Here is a 19,554-nt window from a genome sequence, read left to right as displayed (position 1 = left end):
ATGTGTCGTCGGCGGACGAGTGGTGTTTGTGAAGTTCGAGTCTTTTAACTGAATCGGATCACTTACTCTCGTTTTTTTAGTCATTTCGTTAATTCACTGGTGCAGCGCTGTAGCCCTCTTGTGGCGAGTTCTGTGTCGATCGTAAACATATACAGTGGTCCCTCGTTTATCGCGGGGGATGCGTTCTAAAAAGAACCCGCAATAAACGAAATCTGCGAAGTAAGTTTTACAATTATTACACATGTTTTAAGGCCGTAAAACCCTAACCACACACTTTTATACACCTTTTTACAAGCATTTTGTACAGTACTCCCTTAGCCAATTTAGGACGCAGAACACAATGAAATGAACAAAAAAAGCATGCAAAATTACGCAAAAAAAATAAAATAATCCGCGAGTCCGCGAAAAGTGAACCGCATTACAGCGAGGGGCGACTGTAGTTCAATATATACAAGCTAAAAGACATCCAAGAAAAGACAGTGGCATGTCTGGAAGATATAAATAGGATAATATAAACAGAATGAACAATATAAACAGAAACAACAGTCTAAAAGTATCTGTCAGCTCGTCATCAAGCTCTGCAGTGGGCCTGATAACGAGCCACTCATTTAAATCAGGTGTGGTGGAGCAGGAAACATCTACTGTATCTAAAACATGCAGGGCAGTGGTCCCCAAGGACCAGGATTGAAAAACACTGGGCTACAGAATTTTATTGGTATTAGAAAATGGATTTTTTACTTTAGAATATGTCAGTAAAAAGGATGTATTGAATAAGTGAAGTGATCTTTGTGTCCACAAACAAATCACAAGTCATAACAGCGATAAGTTTGTCTGAATGATTAAAGGTATAAGTCAAAATGAGTCAAATGATCTGACTCCCTAAAAAGAAACGAACTTCCCATCACTACTGCCAGCGTAAAGGGGGTAGCTCCTTTTCTAATCCGGCGTGCGCCGCAGTGAGCCGCTGCTTAAAGGTGGAGTCTAAAGGGGGGCTCGCAATTAAAAACCAGGCAGCTTTTAATGAAGCCCCGCCGACGACGACGACGACGGCATTAAAGAGTGGACAATTACATGCGCCACGAGCCACATGGCAGATACAAATACAGCGCGTTAATCAACCACTGTTTTTAATATCTGCGTCCCGGTGCATAAAACCTGGAAAAATGATTGATGGAGACGTCAGAGAGTTATTCTGCTTTATTTGAAATTAAATGTAAAACATAAATATGAATCAATTAAACACGGCTGCCACTGCTATTAAAGCTAATTATGAAGTTAAATGATGGAAAATGTGCAATGTGTTTCAGTCAGGTTGTGTTCAGGTGCATTATGTAAACGCCCACAGCAGGCAGGGTTCTCCATGAGACAGCATGAATCATAATAAATGGGTTATGTTCATATCTATTCATACAGTAATACTTGGATATACTGTATAGAAGATTCAAACATGCTTTCCATTTTCTATTTTTACATATAGTATTGTATTTCACTTCTTTAGCTTATTTTTTTTAATCTATTACAGACTTTTAATGCTGAGCTGACCCGTTGCATCACTGACCCTGTGTTGACCTGAGCTTGAAAATGAAGCTTGACCATTAAAGGATTATTAATTCATTTTTTAGACGATTTTAAACACGATACGATGAACTTTCATGATCACACACTGGGGAAATTCACTTTTCGTTGGCTGGTGTTAAAGAGTCTGACAGCTGTTGACACTCAGGTATCTGTACGCTCCGTGTGGTCTGAGGTGTGGTCAGTCACCTGCTCCTTCGCCGTGAAGGTGAACTCCTGCTCATAGATACACGCCCAGCGATGAACGTATCGTCAGAGAAGTGTAACTGTATGCATGAAAACTGCATTGCCGTGCAGGGAAAGATAGAGTCGAGTCAAACAGTCACTTCATTTAAGCTTTATTTAAATCATACACATTCATTAAAGAAAATATGATGCCATACAAAACTTATTTTTTTAACTCAGACAACTAAAATTAAATAGTCAAGACAACTTTACAGTTACATCGTAGGCACTGTGTTGAAAGGAGCGAAAGAACAGCGCGTGATTGATTACAGTCCCATAGTATTTGTTCTATGTGTACATATACACAAATGAAAGAGCAGCACAGTTCAGAGCACTCGAAATAATAATATGCTTATATACAGCAACTCTACTTGTCAAATATTGATAAATGAGCTCAAGTCTGCACTGTTCTGTGTCTTATATCTGATGTTTGATTAAAGGCTGCAGTCAAATGATCGTGAAATTCTCAGACTAATAAAGTAGCAACACAAAGGCGCCTCTCAGACGTACAAAGAAAAAAGAAAAAAAAAAAGAAGCTTCCAAGTTATAAACTTAAAATAAAAATTTGCCTTCGGCACTACAAGCAAATATAAGTGATAATCAACCGTTTTAATAATAAACCCTCTCACAAGTTGACACATTTTACTTCCTTAAGACTCAATTTCAAACATAAAAAATGAATCCATGAAAAAAAGAAAAGAAAAAAAAGCTAACCTATAATCAAAACCGTCACATGATTCCGTTTCCGTCTGCTAAACTCGTTATTGCGTTTGTTATGTAGCTGTAAAGAAATGTGCGAGTGTGTGCTTTAGTTCAGCTCGTCGGTGGACTCCGACATGGACCGCTCTCTCCTCTCCCGAACCGTGACGAAGTTGAGCAGGTCGACGGCCGTCACCACCCCGAAAACCATCTGCTTCAGGCTCGGAGAGCCGTCCGTCAAGTCTGGTGGAAGAAGAGAAGAGAGGGACTGAGATGATGAAAAGGAATTGAAATACTCTGAGATGAATTTATCTCTATCTCTCTGCTCAGGGTGGCCTCGGCGTGTCATCGAGCCACCCTTTAAAAAGGACCGCCCACAAAAATCCTGGACTGGTTTGTCAAAATGAATGACCCTTTTTACATTTACCATCATCGTTTGTTTTGTTAATATAAAATGTGTGACAGTGGATGACGACGTCTACAGCAAAGGTCAGTGTGTAATTCAATGTGAATGTTTGCCTGTTTGCTATTTAACAGCACACTATTATCAAAGTCTTTGTCAGCGTTTGTTATCTGAGGAGACTTTCTACTTTGTAATTTCCCAAGTAAACACGACCTTGGATGTGTGTGCAGTGTGTGCTCGACATCTGTCCAAAATCCATTTCTCTTCGGGATGCTCCCTCCGGCAGCTGGACTTTGACAGTCGACTGTTAGAACAAGTCGACCACCATTACATCATAACAAAGAGGCGCGGTGGTAAGAAGTGCGGCCTTGGACATGCAAACTCTAAGCTGTGAACAAATGTTTATGAGCGGCACGGTGCAGTGATCTTTTTTTTTTAACCACTGGGTGGCGCCAAAGCTCAAAACTTTGCATATTATCAGATTTTGTGGCTGAAGAACGACAAAGTGTGAGCTTCAGGCAAATGACAGCGTATGAATAAAGGAAGGGTGTGTGTGTGTGAGACTGTTGTACTTACATTGGATCTGTTCATGCACCACCAGGGCAAAGTGGTCAGTCTCCAGGATGCGGGATAACTTTCCCAAATTATCAGTCAGGCGGATCTGAGGACAACAATAACACGGCGAGTTAAAACAGGAAAACTAACTGACAGGAAGCAAAACATCTGCTGTCTGGTAACGAGAAGTGAACCGGTCCTCGTCGCTCTACCTCATCACGGCCTCCACGGTTGGAAAATTGGATGCAAATCCTTCCGGATTGTCCATAAAGTCATAAAGCAGTTTGACTTTTGGACTTTTTACAATTCATTCTGAACCAGCTCCAGTCAAAACATCAGAGCTGGACCTTATCTCAGTGTCGAGTCGATTTACAACGTTCCCCCCTAAGTCAGGAATTCAGACTTCAAAATGAACTAACTCAGCCTAGGAAACACCCCGCGGGCGTCATTTCACACGAGAGTCGAGACATCGTCTGACCTGTTTGAACTGCTTGTAGAGAACTTTGCTGACGGGGTCCGACAGCTTGATCTTCCCCGCCAGAATACAGGCCAACATGTTGCCTAAAGTCACCATGCCCAGGATTAACCTGCACACACACAGGGAAGTTGAAGTTGAAGTACAGGTAAAACACGTCAGCCCAAAACAGGATTATTTAGCTGGTGTGTCTTTTCTTGTTCTCACCCAGCCTCATCCACCACGGGCGCCTGGTCGAAGCCCTTCTCCTTCAGGATTTTGATGGTCTTCTGGCAGGTGACGGTGGGCAGGACGGTGAGCGGGGCGGACAGGTTCAAACCCTGCAGCCTCAGGTTCCACCACCTGACAGATGGAGACAAATCAGGTCTTAAAACATCCACACGTGGAGCAGATTTCCACAAGAAGAGGAAACACTTTCATTACACACACCATGGTTTTTTCACCATGAGGTCCTCCTCGCTCAGGAAGCCCTTCTGGACCATCCACTTGTCACTCAGGAACTTGGACCTTGAGGAGAAAAGAACACCAAATAGATGAGAAACATTTCTTGCACATTTTAATGGAAAACCACAGAGAAGTCTTCTTTGAGTTTGTTTTCTGCCCCTGAGTTGAGTCTGAAAGTTTGTCAGTCTTCCACTAAGACCTCTCTTGAACCTGAAGGTTTTGCCATCACACAAACAGATTGCCTTATTATTAGACGTGGGGATTCTCACATGTAGTTGCGGATGGAGTCTGGCAGGATGACCACGCAGCGCTGGCCCTCCTTCAGCTCTTTGGCAACGTTCACCGCCGCCGCCATGGCCGTCCCGGAGCTGCCTCCTGTTACAGGAAACAGCAGAAGGTTAGTTGGCTTTAACTCTGAATTCACACAGACGTCTGCTGTTCACGTTAGCGGAAACTCACCGCACAGCAGGCCCTCCTCTCTGATCAGCATACGAGACATGTTGAAGGACTCCTCGTCGACCGACTTGTACCAGGTGTCGATTACCTGGAAACAGGCGAGTTGCGGTTAAGCGGTTGGGAGTCAGGTAAAAAATACAAAAGAGGAAAGTGTGGAAGAAGGAACTCACTGATCTGTCGAGCACAGTGGGGATGAAGTCGTACCCGATGCCCTCCACCTCGTACTGGGTCTTATCGGTCTTGTTAAGCTCATCGGGCTCAGCTAAGATGGAGCCTTCTGGGTCAACGCCAACGATCTGCACAGAACAAACGCCGTTCATAAACAACGAGCAGCTCAGAGTCTGAAAAGAAGAATCACAAACATGATCTTTGATTTGATTCCTTACTTTGATGTTGGGGCATCTTTCCTTCAGTTTGCGGGCGATGCCTGTGATCGTCCCGCCTGTGCCTGCGCCCGCCACCAGCATGTCCACCTTACCTGTCGGGAGCGACGAGTTATTATACAGCAACATTAAAAGGATTATGTCTTACATCTTATGATCTCATCAAAAGATCCTCGTACCATCGCACTGCTCCAGGATCTCTTCAGCGGTGGTGTCGTAGTGAGCCAGGGGGTTGCTCGGGTTACGGTACTGGTCCAGGATGTGAGAGTTGGGGATCTCGTTTTTAAGGCGCCAGGCGACGCCCACGTGAGACTCCGGCGAGTCGAAGCGAGCGCTGGTGGGCGTGCGGACGATCTCGGCTCCGAGGGCTCTCAAGACGTCCACCTTTAGAGAGAGCAGATGTTCATCACGTGTTAGAAATCATCTTATTTCACCTCCGCCTGGTCTGTTGGATCATAACTTTCTTGCAGAGATTATGCACGTGTGCCCAAATAAGCTGCATGTATACAGATACACAATATTTAGATGTTTTCAGTGGCATGACGTGCAGCGATAGTAGCCAATCATTAAAAACACTAAAGCTAATCATCAGGCTCAGCTCTGCTGCAGCTTTTTAATGACTTGCTCCGGTGTTTTGTGTAATAAGTGTGTAAGTTTAAAAGTTCAAACACAGATTTGAATGAACAGAAGCATTTAAGAGGCTTGGCATGCCTGCTCAGGACTGTTGTGATGTTGTAGGGGAGCACAACAGGTTCTTTATGCCAGCTGGCACAGATCAACAGGTTCAAAGAAACAAACGATCAGACGAGGAGAGGAAGCAGGTGCACTTCTCCTGCCTCCCAAAAACAGAAACTCTACACGTGTCAGCTCACGTCCGGATCTTTTCTGCGAATTTTACATTAACCGACGTGTTGGCAGACGCTTGGTTTGCTTGGTTCGAGACACAGAACTCACCTTCTCCATGCTCATTTTCTCAGGCATGACGATGATGCAGCGGTAACCTTTCACAGCTGCAGCCAGAGCCAAACCAATACCTAGAAACACACAAACATTGATAATTAACATACCATGCACAGCTTTAAATACGTTTCCACCCACCAGTACAAACACAGTCAGTCAGTTACCGGTGTTTCCAGAGGTGGGCTCGATGATCGTGTCGCCAGGTTTGAGGATGCCGTCTCTCTCGGCGTCCTCCACCATCCGCAGGCTGATCCTGTCCTTGACACTGCCGCCGGCATTGAAGAACTCACACTTGGCCACTACGAACACGCGACAGAGACATGTGTTTCACTTCACAAGTAAACTGCAACACCTGTAGTAAATCTCACACCGCCTCGATCTGCGGTCACACCCGTCTGATCTGAAAACGTGTCTCGACTCGAGCGCTCGGTGACTCACGTATTTCACATTTGAGTCCAAACACTTTGGGTATCTTGTTGATGCGCACCAGGGGAGTGTCGCCGATCCTGTGCAGGATGTTTGGAAGAATGGTCGGAGCGGCGGTTCTGCGAGGAGAAAACAACGTTTCATCAAAGAGATACTGTATCTGTGTGTGAACACACACGCACACATTATCAGACTTGTTTTGCATGTTGGTGTAAAACAACAACTCTTGTTTCCACTCGTCTTAATCGCAGGTATTTATCACCATGGGTGCATTCAACCTGTTTAAACAAACAGTAAATTTCAGCCTCAAGCACATTGAAATGTTCTTCAGTGGAGCTAAATCCAAACATCTCACCAACCTTGGAATCTGCGAGTGAGGGGAGTCAGATTTCGAGGCTTCCAGGCTCCATTTGCAGCGGCTGGGAAGGTCAGGCCGAATCCATTTCCTGTCAGGACTGGTGCTCTTTCTGTTGATCTGAATGGTTCTGTTGCCCTCGTCGGCGTCCTCCATCGCAGGCAGCTTGTCAAGCCCGTTCAGCGGGAACGACGAACCCTCTCGGACTTTGGCGTCGCCGTTGGTGTGGTTGAGCAGCTTGGCAGCGTGGGGGCACACAGAGCCTTTGGCGGGCGCCTCTTTGGATGAGGGAACTGACGGCATGGCTTACCCTGGAAGAAAGGGGACAGGAACACAGAAAGGAGGTGTTTTGGTTTGGTTTGGCTCCATCTAATAGTTAAACCTTCCACTCAAAACTCGAAAAGTTAAGCTCATGGTGGCACTAGAGCATCAAAGTCAGTAAGATTCATCCTCAGGTGACTAAGAACGTGCGAACAACACATCATAGCAATCCACCTACTTGTTGTTGAGATATTACAGTCTGGGAACAAAGTTACCAAACCTGGGTGACCTTAAACTGCCTCGGCTGATACATGACACCTTGATATCACCACATATTAGCCCGCCCCCGGCTGCAGACAAACAGAGCCACTCCTTTTCTTTTCTTCTGTTAATGCTGAGTCATATCAACAGAGATGAATAAAGCTACGTCAGGCTTAGTGAGGAGTTTTGGCAGGATGTGCTGGCTCCTTCCAGATGCTTTTTGTCTCTCCTGAACTTTTTAAACACCGTCACGATGAGCAGACACATTATTCAAATCTATTTTAAATCGGTGCTTCTTGAGAAAACAGACCCGAGAGTCCAGGTCAAGATTATAATACTCTTCTTCTCTCTGCATGTGTGAATTACATTCCAGAAGTTATGCCACTATCAATATTTAAGACCAAATTTCTGCCAAGATAAACTTCCCGCCGCGGGTTATCTTTTGTGTTTGTGAATGTGAAGCTAAAATGACTCCATTATTGGTCGTTACAGGCTATAAAACTGTAAAAGTCACGAATGTATAACTGAATGTTAAACATTATCCTAAAAAGGAGTCTAGTATTACAGGGTGAGACATCCCTTTTTTTCATTTATGTGGTTATTAAGTGTAAAATAAAACCTCAGAGGACCAGATAGTTGGTTATTCTTGCAGGCTGATCCAAATGTTGGCAGACGCTGGCTTAAAAAAACTTCAGCAGCAACTATTTTGGTAATTGTTTAATAGTTTTAATCATCTAATCGAGCAAAAATGCTAAATTAAACTCCAAGTTGCAGCTTCTTGTGACATTTATCACCATTTTCTTGCATTACAATAACAAAAGTAACTGATTAGTCAGTTAGTAGTTAGCATTAGATATGAGGATACTTTTTTTAAAGCACTAAACTCGAGACTTTAACCCCAGTTCATCTGTTAGGTTTGTCCACTGGGAACAGGTGAACCTTCACTAATAAACAGAGCACACAGTGAGGCCACCTGTTAAAACCAGGGCCCCTCTTTACACCAACTCCCTCTTAAGCAAACAGCTTAATGTTGCCTGGAGATACGCTGGTAAATAACTACGACACCAAAGAAAACCACAATAAAAATCAAACTTCCCTCTGTCGACTCACCTGCGGAGCACACAGAAACCAATGATAGGCGTCAACCCTTCCTTTCCTGCCCACAGGCAGCTTCAGATTTTGATATCAGATCTCTTCTTGCTGCAGCTAAAATAAGGCCAGACTTCTACAACTGCCGTGGTCGACGTGGGAAAGAGTGAGGTGGTATGCGGTGTCCTTGCAGGGTTCAACGAGGCAATATGATCCTCCGTGAGAGCACATGTGGCACTGACCCCAGGCGAGAGGATTTAACGACGATAAAACTAAAAGAATCAAATCCTTAAATAAGTACCAGGCTGAGAAAACAGTGCATAAAAATCACCTGATCCGAGCCTGGAGACATCAAACCCAATCCCTGTAATATTCTTACATTATCAGACTTTATTATCGGCTTAAGTTTTGGCGTTTCTAATCTCCTTTGGTATGTCCAGAGCTTTCCAAGGTGTAATTACCAGAGCAGTGGAGCAGCTCTTTGTAATTTAAGCCATTTAAAAATGGCGCTTGTGGCAAAAACAACCAAAGTTTTTTTTAGGTGGTCACCAAACCAGCACAAGAAGAGCAGCGACCTATAGACACCCAGTGAGCCATAACAAATGTTGGAAAGCAGGAATCCTGCGAGTGGAGAAGGAAAACAATGCAAATCTGCAGGAATGCACACATGAAAAGCAAACTGGCATATGGTCAGGAGGTCCTGTGGTTTATACGCACGATCCCTGTGCACTTATTAAAACACTGTGCAGTGCCAAGAAGCATTTTAACAAGTCGATTAATCACTTTTAAAGCCAAGAGGCTGCAAAAATGTGTTGGCTGTAAAATGATCTTGAAGGTTTGGACTCCAAAAACAGTTGTTTTTATACACTATGTGCAGTTTGAGAGCAGTACAAAAAAAAATCTTAAAATAAAACACAAAAAAATGAATTTAAAGTCGATTAATCACTTTTCAAGCCAAGAAGTAAAAAAAAAAAAAACTGTCTTGATTTTAAGGTTAGGACTCCAAAAAACTGTTGTTTTTATACATTATATGAACACTGGTTTGCAGTTTTAAAAAGAGTTTAAAAAGAAGACAAAAAACTGAGTTGATTAATCACTGAAACTGTTGGTTTTTGGTTGTCAAATAATCTTGATTTTTAAGGTCTGGACTCCGAAAACAGTTGTTTTTATACACTATGTGCAGTTTGAGAGCAGTAAAATGACATAAGCAGTAAAAAAAAAAAAAAAAAATCTTAAAATAAAAACACAAAAAACTGAATTTAAAGTCGATTAATCACCTTTCAAGCCAAGAAGTAAAAAAAAAAAACTGTGATAATAATCTTGATTTTAATGTTTGGACACCAAAAACAGGTATTTTTATACATTATGAGGACTGGTTGCAGTTTGAGAGTAAAAAAAAAAAAAAAAAGACAAAAAACTGAATTTAAAGTTGATTAATCACTGAAACTGTTGATTTTTGGGTGTCAAATAACAGATTTTAATGTTTGGTCACCAAAAACAGGTGTTTTTATACATTATATGAGCACTGGTTGCAGTTTGGGATGACAAAAAAATTAATTTAAAGTCGATTAATCGACTAATTGGTGCAATAGGAGGCACATTAATCGTCTAACGGCAGCAGCGTTAACGTCCAATATAAATGCTATAGCGGCAGACATATTTAAATGGAAAATAACGTTATAGCGTTGACATAAATGTGATTTAGCACTTTATACCTAATTACTCTGGGAATAATTAAGCTGTATTTTGTTGTCGTGGGCAGCAGATAAACGTGAAATAAATCAGACCGTCCTGAACTACGCAGCTGTGAGGTTGCATCAGAAACAGCGTCCAACGTCTGAGCCCGTCCAGCCACCATAGCTCGGCACCGCGTGTATTAATATCGATATTTCATATATATTTAAGCTCGTATATTCTCTCTGAGTCATTTTTCACTCACCTGGTTGGTTAAAAGTGCCGTTAAACGTTAAAAAACGAGCCAGAAAACGACCCCGCTGTTCCTTCAGGCCGACACCGCCGAGTGAGCGACTTCCGACCGGGACCAACGGTTTTCGTGACGACGCACGTGGAAGAGAACGCGAAGGAGGGACGTGGGCAAAGTGTCAACTCGCTCTCTGATTGGCTACGGCGAGGGCGTCTGTTTGGCGGGCTCCGCCAATCACGGCGGAGATTTCTCAATAAGGGGCGTTCGCGGCGTCCCGCACCACGTGTTTACCTTTTATTGACCAAACACGCACCGCACGCAGCGAGACGCGTGTGAGAACATGAGAGGAGTTTGTGACTCCCGAAATAAATAATATAACCACTCAGAGTTATAAAAAGGCATTTAAATGCACTTATAATGCGATTTTTGTCAATTAAAATAACTCAGATTAAACATGTTTTAAAGCCGCACATATGAAAAACATTACATGTGTGTAGTTACGTGAACAACTGAACAGATATACAGATATTTAATTGTAATTTTAATAATTTTTGTCCATTAAATTTTAATTTAACTCATTAAATACTGTTTTTAAGCTACAAATATGTGAAATATTACCTATATGTAGTTATATGAACGCTTGAACAAAGGTACATATATTTGAATGTAACTTTAATTGATTTTGCCAATTAAAATCCGTTTTAATTATGATTAAACAATGATTTAAAGCTGCAAATTTGTAAAATATTACCTATATGTAGTTATATGAACGCTTGAACAAGAGGTACGCATATTTTAATGTAAATTTGATATGATATTTGTCAATTAAAATGATTAAATACTGATTTAAAGCTGCAAATATATAAAATGTTACCTATATGTAGTTATATGAACGCTTAAACAAGAGGTACATATATTTGAATGTAACTTTATTTGATTTCTGCCAATTAAAATCCGTTTTAATTATGATTAAACAATGATTTAAAGCTGCAAATTTGCAAACCTATATATCATCTGAATTCTTCAACAAAGATATAGATGTTTTAATATTTTTGTCAATTAAACATATAAAATGCTGATTTAAAGCTGCAAATCTGTGAAATATTACCCATGGGTAGTGCATATGAAACCTTGAATAACATATTGTAATACTTGTAATTTCTGAACCAAGTAACTCAATTTGTTCTTTCTTTCTTGCACTAATTGGCAGGTTTCATGCTTCGCCAATTCATCTTGAGCAAACAGTTTCTGTGCCACGGCAACAAAACAGAACAAGGGTTAAGAGGAAGTCAGGAAAGTGGCTGATCAAGCTTTAGGTAATATTGCATCATTCTCAAGTGTTTCAGTGGTGTGAATTAAGATACACCCACCTATTAATAATCCCCCTAATTAAAGTAGCAGTGTGTAGTAACGTCTAATGGCTTCCTGACATGGAGAAACTACACATGAAAAAAACAAAAATCTTGAGTTTAGTTTGTCTGCATATATAGATATAAAAGGCTCTTTCTTTCCAGTCCATTGTACACTAATGAAAACATATTTATATCTCATATATTCTGTAAATAGAGCCCTCTAAATCTTACACACCGGACCTTTAAGACTATTTGTTATAAAAATTACATTACATTAAAAATTACATGTGTGCATTTCCTGTTTTTTTGCATGTCTCGTGCACTTCCCTTATTTGGACTGTGTTTTGTTGAGGAGATATCAGAAGTTCAAGGACAGGAGAGACAAGGACGTGAGAAACAGGCCTGAGAAGTGTCATTTTGATACATAATGCTCATTACTGAGCAGAAAAACAAAAAAAGGAATGTTATATTATCTGTATCAGGTGGGAGGTGTCCGAGACAGCCCATTTTTTTAAAAAATGTATAAGAACCAACTGTTAGAGCTCCTCGAGGAGCCTTTTCTCTGTAACCCCTTTTGTGTGTTTCACTGTTAAACGCTCCGTCTTGTACAAGAATAATAAATTCAACTTAAACTTTGATACTTTGAATCCAGTCTTCCTTATTCAAGGGTTTTTCTTTGAAAATTCCTGTAACACTATTATTCGTGTGTTTTTTAACGATCATTAATAAGGTCGTAATCCTTCAGAGATATGACTAAAAGTTAATTATCCTAAAGTCCGAAAATATTGGCAGATGACCATACCGATAAAGTAGCCGGTGTGTGGCTCTAAAATAATAATATCTTACCAGGAACAGGATTGGACGCTTAATAATTCATCCTGATAGATCTGAAGTTTGGCAGCCGATTTTACAATCCCTCAACAATAATCCTGTCAGCAGCAGATAATCACATTTGTTTTTCACTGATAAGAGTGTTGCACAGACGTAGACCACCAATAAATCAGCAGGTTGCTTCCGTAAAAAACATGCTCTACGTGATAAACAAGTTGCGGTTCATAAAAGCGAGCGGTGCCGGTGCAGAATTACAAATCTGTTTTATTGAGAAAGCGACACAAGCTTGTCTTAAAAAAAGGGAATAAAAGAAAAAACACTTCCAACAATTCACCAAAAAAAAAAAAGAAACAACTGTCATCACTGCTCAGGTAAAGGGAGGGAGGGTTGTGATAGAACAATCGGGTCAGTCTTGGCTTCTTTCAGAATCTTCCAGAGCGCTCTCGGTCCCTCGACCTTCGCCTCTCGCGGTCCCGCCGCCGGTCCCTCGAGCGGGAGCGTCGTTCCCGGGAACGTGAGCGAGAGCGGTGCCTGGCGAGAAAGGAAAACGTTAGTTCAAACTCTTCCTCGAATGTTCACTTTTAAATACAAACAGATTGCCGTACCTTTTCCTGCGGCGGCCGTACAACTCCCGTCGGAGTTCCCGCGATATTGGTTTCAGGTGCATGAAGTTGCAGAAGCCGCCTCTGGTGCACTCTCTGCAGGAGGGAAGAAAAACACACAAAGGGTTAAAAGTTGCTTGGCTTGCATTTGGTGGAGCGGTGCCATGACAAAAAAGTTGGCTCTTACTCACACATACCAGCCCACCAAGCAGAACATCTGATCTTTACACACCACCCACACACACACACTAAGTTTGTCCTATCACTGGCAGAGCAAACAACTCCTGATCCAATGGAAAAACACTGAAGGGCTCGTAACGACAGGAGCACACTGTGCAAGGACAAAGTTTATCTTTGCATTTTCAGGAAAATGTGATAATTCGTACAGTGCCCATGCATGCAGCTGATATCGTCTCAGAGATTGAAGAGCACGTGTGGCTGCTCAGGTACTCCTGTGTGCTACAGACATTTCCCACAAGTCTGATGCTGGAGTCTCCGTGCTTCTTCTCAGACAAACTTTTGATTAAAGTAGGACAAGCGAGTTTACAGTAAGCCCGGAGCTTTCGTGGCCCCTCAAGTGCCGAGGCCTCCGTGCACTTGCCCTCTTTACCCAGTTGGTAATCCAGCCTGAGCTGCACAAGAGAACAGTGAAGCTTTATCTTGGACTGTCTGGCCCCATGGTGAACTTTTTTTCCACGCATGCACAAACAGCTACTCCAGTAATTAAAATCTTTCAGCCTGCAACTCCTCGACAGACGTCGGCGTGTTTATGGACACGCAGAGATAAAGACATCATAACTGAGTCCATGTTTTAACATCTCAGCTCAAACTCATGATAGTTACTTCAACATTTTCCGGACGTTTCACATGATCTTCGGTTTCGGCGTGACTCACCCCATTTCGTACTGGCGGCAGCAAGCTTCCCTGAAGTCAGTGACGGGGGAGAGCTCTGCGTGGATGGGTTGGCCGTTGAACCAACGGTTGTTCAGGTCCATGACCGCTTTTTCTGCGTCCTCCTCACGCCGAAACTACGACACAGAGACGGCGCTCGCGATTAATCAGATCATGTGCGTTAAACTCTCTCGTGCATACATTCGGATCCATCACCCACCTTGACGTAGACGTTGCCGACGAGGTGGTCGCCCAAGTTGTCACACACGTTCATCTCCTCCACCTCCCCGTACTTCTCCTCCATCTCTGTGAACACCTCCTGCGTGAGAGGGAAAACAACAACAACCGTCAACCCGTCGGACAGGTTCTTTTATTTTTTGTTCAGACATACGTTGCGGGTGATAATCGCCTTATTAAAACATTCTTTTATACTGAGGTGAGAGGCTTTATTATATGTTGCTTCAGCGGATAAGTTCAGACATGAGTCGGGGATTGAAAATGTGAGTTTCTTCACTTCATTTCCCGTGTGTAAACTGTCCAGCTGTTGCATACTCCAGCTGTGTAAACATTGGCTCCTGAGCGATGCTTCAGCACAAACTGAATGTAAAAAAAAAAATAAAGTCACGTCCTGCAGCGTGTGGAGTGATGACGAGCGACGGGAACAGAGGGTCACTCACCTCAAAGAACTCGTCGTAGTGCTCCTGCATTTCCACATCGCTGACGGCACCTAGAACATGTCAACAAAGGGGGACGGTCAGGACAGAGGGCCAGGCGGACGGCGGTCAACAAATCTATCTGTGGCAACATGATGTGATAGTTCTGGCTATGATAGTTACACCCTGTAAACATGGACCAAAGGGTGAGGACTTTAACCTGACAGAAGCGAGGTGGAAACTAGAGCTGACTCCTCTTTAGCGGGCTTTTATTTTGAAATGTGTACTATGTGTGCAGAAACTTATGAAGGAGAACTTTCTCGGTAAGTTGGAGGGCAGCGTTTAGATGAACCAGAAGCAAGAGTCGTGTGCTCAATGTGAAACTGTTAACACGTCTATCACATTTGTTTCACAGCAGCAAAATGAGGATCTGATACCAAAAGCTGTGCACACTGACTCAGGGCCAGGGAAAACATGCAAAACAGCATGTGGCCTGTAAAGTCTATCTCCAGGATGTGATGTAATGCGTCTGTAAGAGGACGTGTTCCTGCGCTAGCGCCACATTTGACGTGGGGAGGTGGTGTGGTAGACAGTAAATTGGGTCCTGCAGATAAAGGGAGAACTTACAGTGTAAACCATCAGCAGACTGGGCAGAGTTTTGAAGGTTATGAAGGTAAATGTTCAAGAGGGAAATGGTCTGAAATACAAAACGTAAACGTCTGTGACATAAATCAACCAAAATAAAAAGAGCTGGGGAAGGAAAAAAATGTGATTAGAAATTTTTGTGGCAGTAAATCTTTCAGTTATGACATCCCGTTGACTTCCAAGCTAATTTGTTTTCCTTCCTTCTGCGTTTTTATTTTTTATCCGAGCCTGCGGCATGAACACACCGCTTTAATTTAGCTTTAATAGATTGTCATCTAGAGGAGGCGCAGCCACCAGCTCCCGGCCAAACGCTGGTAAAATATGCAGGTGGTTTTGTAGATTTGCTTCACTCACCAGCCAAAACAAACTGATGTTAATCTACCAAGTCGCTGGTAAAATAGGAACACTGACTAGTTATTTGGCTGGTGGACAGAGGTCATATGATGTTACACAAGTGAAAGGTTTCACTCTTCTTGTGTTCACACGCAGACTTTATTGAACTGATGCAAGCTTGCAAAACCGGAAACCGCTCAGACACATTAAAAAAAAAAAAAAAAAAAAAAAAAGAGCCTCCAGCGTTGTTCCTCTCTGTAATTGAATAAAGGTGAACGACCTCTAACAGCATCCAAAAAACACTTCAGGTTGTCCTGAATGCAATTGCAAAAACATTCGAGGTTAGTTGTTTTTTTTGCACTTGACCTCGAATGTTTTTGCAAAAGCAACGTATCCGCCAGGCGCCGATTATATTTTAGGATTATTTTAGATCAAACTGGAACTGCGACACCTCTTTGGTCCGTACTCCACGCGACTTCAAACCCAACCAGAAGCGTCTCAGAAGCATTTTGCTTCTTTTTTTGGTCGTTTTTTCATGATTTATGTGCTTCTAAATATTTAAAGTCTGTGTAAAGTCAGAAAAAATATGTGTTCTGAGTTTATCAGACCAAAGAAGAAAGTGTTATTAACCACCCAGCCCAAACAAAAGTGTCAAAATCAGGTAAAAATGAATTCTCAGTTCAGAAAATTAACATGACTAACTCTGAAACACTCTGAGCTGAGATGAATTCATCTCTATCCCTCTAGCTCAGGGTGGCCTCAGCGTGTCATCGAGCCGCCCTTTAAGGACCGCCCACAAAATCCTGAGACTGAAAACTGGTGAAAAACTGTTTGAACCTTTAACTCCACGTTTCAGTGACATATCATTCAAGTGTTTTCAGCAGCTATTTAATGTGTTTTGGAAGAAATCTCAGAATTGCCTTTACACAGATTTTAAATATGCTACGCAGTGTTTTATTCTCCATGTTGCTGTCTGACTTACGGCCACCTCGGCTTGTTTACGGACGTGTATTCTCAGGCCACGATGCTTCTGGTCGGGTTTGAAACACTGACTAGTCGACACGTCGTGGAATTTCTCCCGTAAGGATGCTGATAAAAAACTTTTCTCACACGTGATGCTGAACTAACACTACGTTTCAATGATTCAAATATGTCCTCCTGCCCACCAACACACTTACCTGTACGAGAGGTTCTGCTTCAGCTCTACATGACTGACCTCTACATGACACACTGGTTTGTTTTCTGTGTTTCGGCGTCACTGTCCAGACACTCGCACACTGCTCGGCTACACAAGGCTGCAGAACAGATAGCGGCGGCGGCAGACGCAGGTGTTTTTTGTTGGGATTTGGTGATAACCGATGAACAACTGAGTGAGTGTTTGGTTTAGGGAGATCACGGAGCAGGGCTGAAACAGCACCTCACATCTGTTGTTGTGTTGTCAGCAAAGAAAGGATCAACTTACAGCGAGAAGCGTCGGCTGTCTGTGCACTGTTCTGAGGATTACGGTAGATGTTTTGGATCAAGATGGTCTGTGGGTGGAGAGGACAGAAACACAGTCAGACAGGATTTTCATATTTTAGCTTGTTTACATTCTTGCCATGCAGGTCGAACATCAGATGACTCTCTGTAAATAACTCCAAGACATCTTAGAAAGTATAAAAGGAACAAAGTGCGAGTTCATAATCGCACAACATGAGACACATTAACCGAAATACGCACACGTGTTTGAAATAATTTGAGCGGAACATTGCAGATACATAAGTGAATGTATAAAGGAAGAAGTGTGTCTCACCTGGCTGAAGGTTGGTTTGTTGTGCAATCTCGAGCAGCGGTCTCCATGTCTGCAAGCTCCGATTTTAAAATAGAAGGAACAATTGACCCTGGAACAAGGAAACAGCGTCAGCATGAACACATCGTTCACTTTGGTTTGGTTACGGTCGACAAAGTCCGTGATCTGAGGAACATCGTGTCCAAAACTCAAACACAAAGTTTCACGCTCTGTTCCTGTTCATCAGTGTTCTTTTATTCACATTTATTTATTCTGTACAACAAAACCTGTGGAGCCAAAACATGTTGTTTGTTTACATGGCACACGTGCTGTGGCTTTCTAACATTTCTGGTGATTGGCACAAGAGTTTGTGGTGTTGTTGTTTCACTTTATTCTTCCTGTTTAGCTTGTGGCAACCTTTGTTTTTCTTTGAATAAACACCGTCATCAGACGTGACTGTGGGTTCACGCTAAGAACCTGCTTAACCTCTTTTTCTAACGATGGTCACTACAAAGCCACACTTTGTTTGTTCCACGGTGGGTGTGCTCTGTTTAGTCTGCTGCACGCTCTGCAAAGTGCGTACACGTTACTCCATAAAAACACATGAGAAACTCCTACGGGGTTCAAAAATATATCGTTTATTCCTAAAACAGCTCCAAACTGTGCGCCAACATTAAAGTGAATAGTGCATTTGTTTTCAGGTTTTATGCACTTTTATGAGTATTTAGGGCACCGGGACAGATCCCACGTTCATCACAATGAAGGGACAGGTTGTATTATTTTGTTTTACAATACAAATAAAAGCGACTTCCAACCATAGAACAAATTAAAGAGGCTGTGATGACCCGACAGGAACAAAACAATACACATACAGTGTTTGTCCACATAACAGAATAACGCAAACATACATTACAAGTACAGCGCTGTAATGTTATGGGGCTCTTTATCAGGATTTGCACAGACGACAGTCCTGGTGGATGTTTGCATGGGATTTGTTTACAATATGAAAATAAAGTGACAGCAGAGCCTCTGAACTACTTCAAATTCAAGTTAAGAGTTATTTAAATGAATGAAATGAAGCTACTTTGACTTTATAAACCACTGCTACTATCTCGGAGTGCAGCCTGACAGTTTCACTGCAGGTAAATCGTCACGTTGTTGCTTTAAATTAACAAAAATCACGTGTTTTTTGAGAAGCAGTGAGCCTCAGATGTGCCGGGCGCCTTTTGCTGCACTCCACCGGTGGAACGGAACAAAACATCCCGCCTGTGCAGATCACTTCCCCTGCTAAACCAGCCGAGCCGCACGGATTCTGGTTCTGTACCGACCCGCAGACTCTCCGTGGGTTCACAATACTCACGTGTGCGTTAGAAAACTAGCGGCTATCCCGCAGATAGGCTCGTTTTTTTGGCGCAAACAGCAGCTGCAGAGTTTCATTCAATTCAACGCCGTTAGCCGGCCGTTAGCTCCCCGCTGCTAACGGACGCCTCACCGGGCTGCCACAGCGGAGCAGCGGCCACGAACCGAGCCTGGCCGGCGGCCGAGAGCAGCCGCCGCGCACGTACTCTGCGTGAAACTCGCCAGCTGGTCGTTAAATGTCTCAAACAACACGTTAAAAACTTACTTGTCTTTCTCTGTGCCGAAAATGGATGCCAGGTACTCCGCCATTTTCGGCTCGTCGGAGACGTGATGATGTACGTCATTACGTAAAGGAATAGAGAACGTGCTGCAGTAACACTGAGCGCCGCATGGGGGCGCTGCTGTCCGATAAATGAATCATCTGTATTGTAGATAATATTAGTACTATATATTATATTTATTATTAATTAATTATTATTACATATTAATATAATTATTATTATTATCATAGGGGTGCTGTTGTCCGCACAAATCATACATGTTTAATATATTATAATTATTATTATTATTATAATTATTATATAACATTATTTTTTATCATTATTACAATTATATTATTATTAATAGTA

General features: G+C 42.4%; 2 protein-coding genes across 5 annotated transcripts; both read right to left on the bottom strand.

Moving 5' to 3' along the window:
* Positions 1-1,896: 1,896 nt before the first annotated feature.
* Positions 1,897-10,663, bottom strand: LOC104937627 (cystathionine beta-synthase). Of its 2 annotated transcripts, none has more exons than XM_010753902.3 (15): positions 10,507-10,663; positions 6,961-7,267; positions 6,614-6,720; positions 6,340-6,474; positions 6,170-6,249; positions 5,395-5,599; positions 5,219-5,310; positions 5,003-5,128; positions 4,836-4,920; positions 4,646-4,751; positions 4,362-4,439; positions 4,140-4,274; positions 3,936-4,044; positions 3,479-3,563; positions 1,897-2,742 (listed from the first exon to the last, which is right to left on the bottom strand). In XM_010753902.3, the coding sequence occupies exons 2-15, from the start codon at positions 7,257-7,259 to the stop codon at positions 2,609-2,611; spliced, it is 1,776 nt and encodes a 591-aa protein (XP_010752204.1). In that variant the 5' UTR covers positions 7,260-7,267; positions 10,507-10,663; the 3' UTR covers positions 1,897-2,608. The 2 variants fall into 2 exon arrangements, with proteins under 2 accessions (XP_010752204.1, XP_027131871.1); XM_027276070.1 differs by lacking the exon at positions 1,897-2,742 and adding an exon at positions 2,848-3,412 and having other exon boundaries at positions 3,451-3,563.
* A 2,255-nt stretch (positions 10,664-12,918) lies between these two features.
* Positions 12,919-19,312, bottom strand: LOC104937626 (splicing factor U2AF 35 kDa subunit). 3 transcript variants are annotated; one of them, XM_019260521.2, is made up of 8 exons: positions 19,191-19,312; positions 17,591-17,678; positions 17,261-17,327; positions 14,845-14,894; positions 14,388-14,486; positions 14,171-14,304; positions 13,280-13,372; positions 12,919-13,205 (listed from the first exon to the last, which is right to left on the bottom strand). In XM_019260521.2, the coding sequence occupies exons 1-8, from the start codon at positions 19,232-19,234 to the stop codon at positions 13,097-13,099; spliced, it is 684 nt and encodes a 227-aa protein (XP_019116066.2). In that variant the 5' UTR covers positions 19,235-19,312; the 3' UTR covers positions 12,919-13,096. The 3 variants fall into 3 exon arrangements, with proteins under 3 accessions (XP_019116066.2, XP_027131894.1, XP_027131895.1); XM_027276093.1 differs by lacking the exon at positions 19,191-19,312 and adding an exon at positions 18,927-19,158; XM_027276094.1 differs by lacking the exons at positions 17,591-17,678; positions 19,191-19,312 and adding an exon at positions 15,448-15,517 and having other exon boundaries at positions 17,261-17,319.
* Between the last annotated feature and the right edge of the window lie 242 nt (positions 19,313-19,554).

Source organism: Larimichthys crocea, unplaced genomic scaffold (assembly GCF_000972845.2).
Source record: "Larimichthys crocea isolate SSNF unplaced genomic scaffold, L_crocea_2.0 scaffold288, whole genome shotgun sequence".
NCBI classification, from domain to species: domain Eukaryota; kingdom Metazoa; phylum Chordata; class Actinopteri; family Sciaenidae; genus Larimichthys; species Larimichthys crocea.
This window is presented reverse-complemented; position numbering and strand designations above follow the sequence as displayed.

Excerpts from the sequence above, each read along its gene's own strand:
- LOC104937627 (XM_027276070.1), bottom strand. The coding sequence starts at position 7,259 with ATGCCGTCAGTTCCCTCATCCAAAGAGGCGCCCGCCAAAGGCTCTGTG. Across the intron at positions 4,752-4,835 it reads AGAGGAGGGCCTGCTGTGCG|GAGGCAGCTCCGGGACGGCC; the intron begins GTGAGTTTCCGC and ends TTCCTGTAACAG. Across the intron at positions 3,413-3,450 it reads AACAGTCTCACACACACACA|CACACTTTGTCGTTCTTCAG; the intron begins CCCTTCCTTTAT and ends TTGCCTGAAGCT.
- LOC104937626 (XM_027276093.1), bottom strand. The coding sequence starts at position 19,003 with ATGAAACTCTGCAGCTGCTGTTTGCGCCAAAAAAACGAGCCTATCTGC. Across the intron at positions 17,679-18,926 it reads GCTAGTTTTCTAACGCACAC|GGTCAATTGTTCCTTCTATT; the intron begins GTGAGTATTGTG and ends TCCTTGTTCCAG. Across the intron at positions 13,206-13,279 it reads TACGGCCGCCGCAGGAAAAG|GCACCGCTCTCGCTCACGTT; the intron begins GTACGGCAATCT and ends CTTTCTCGCCAG.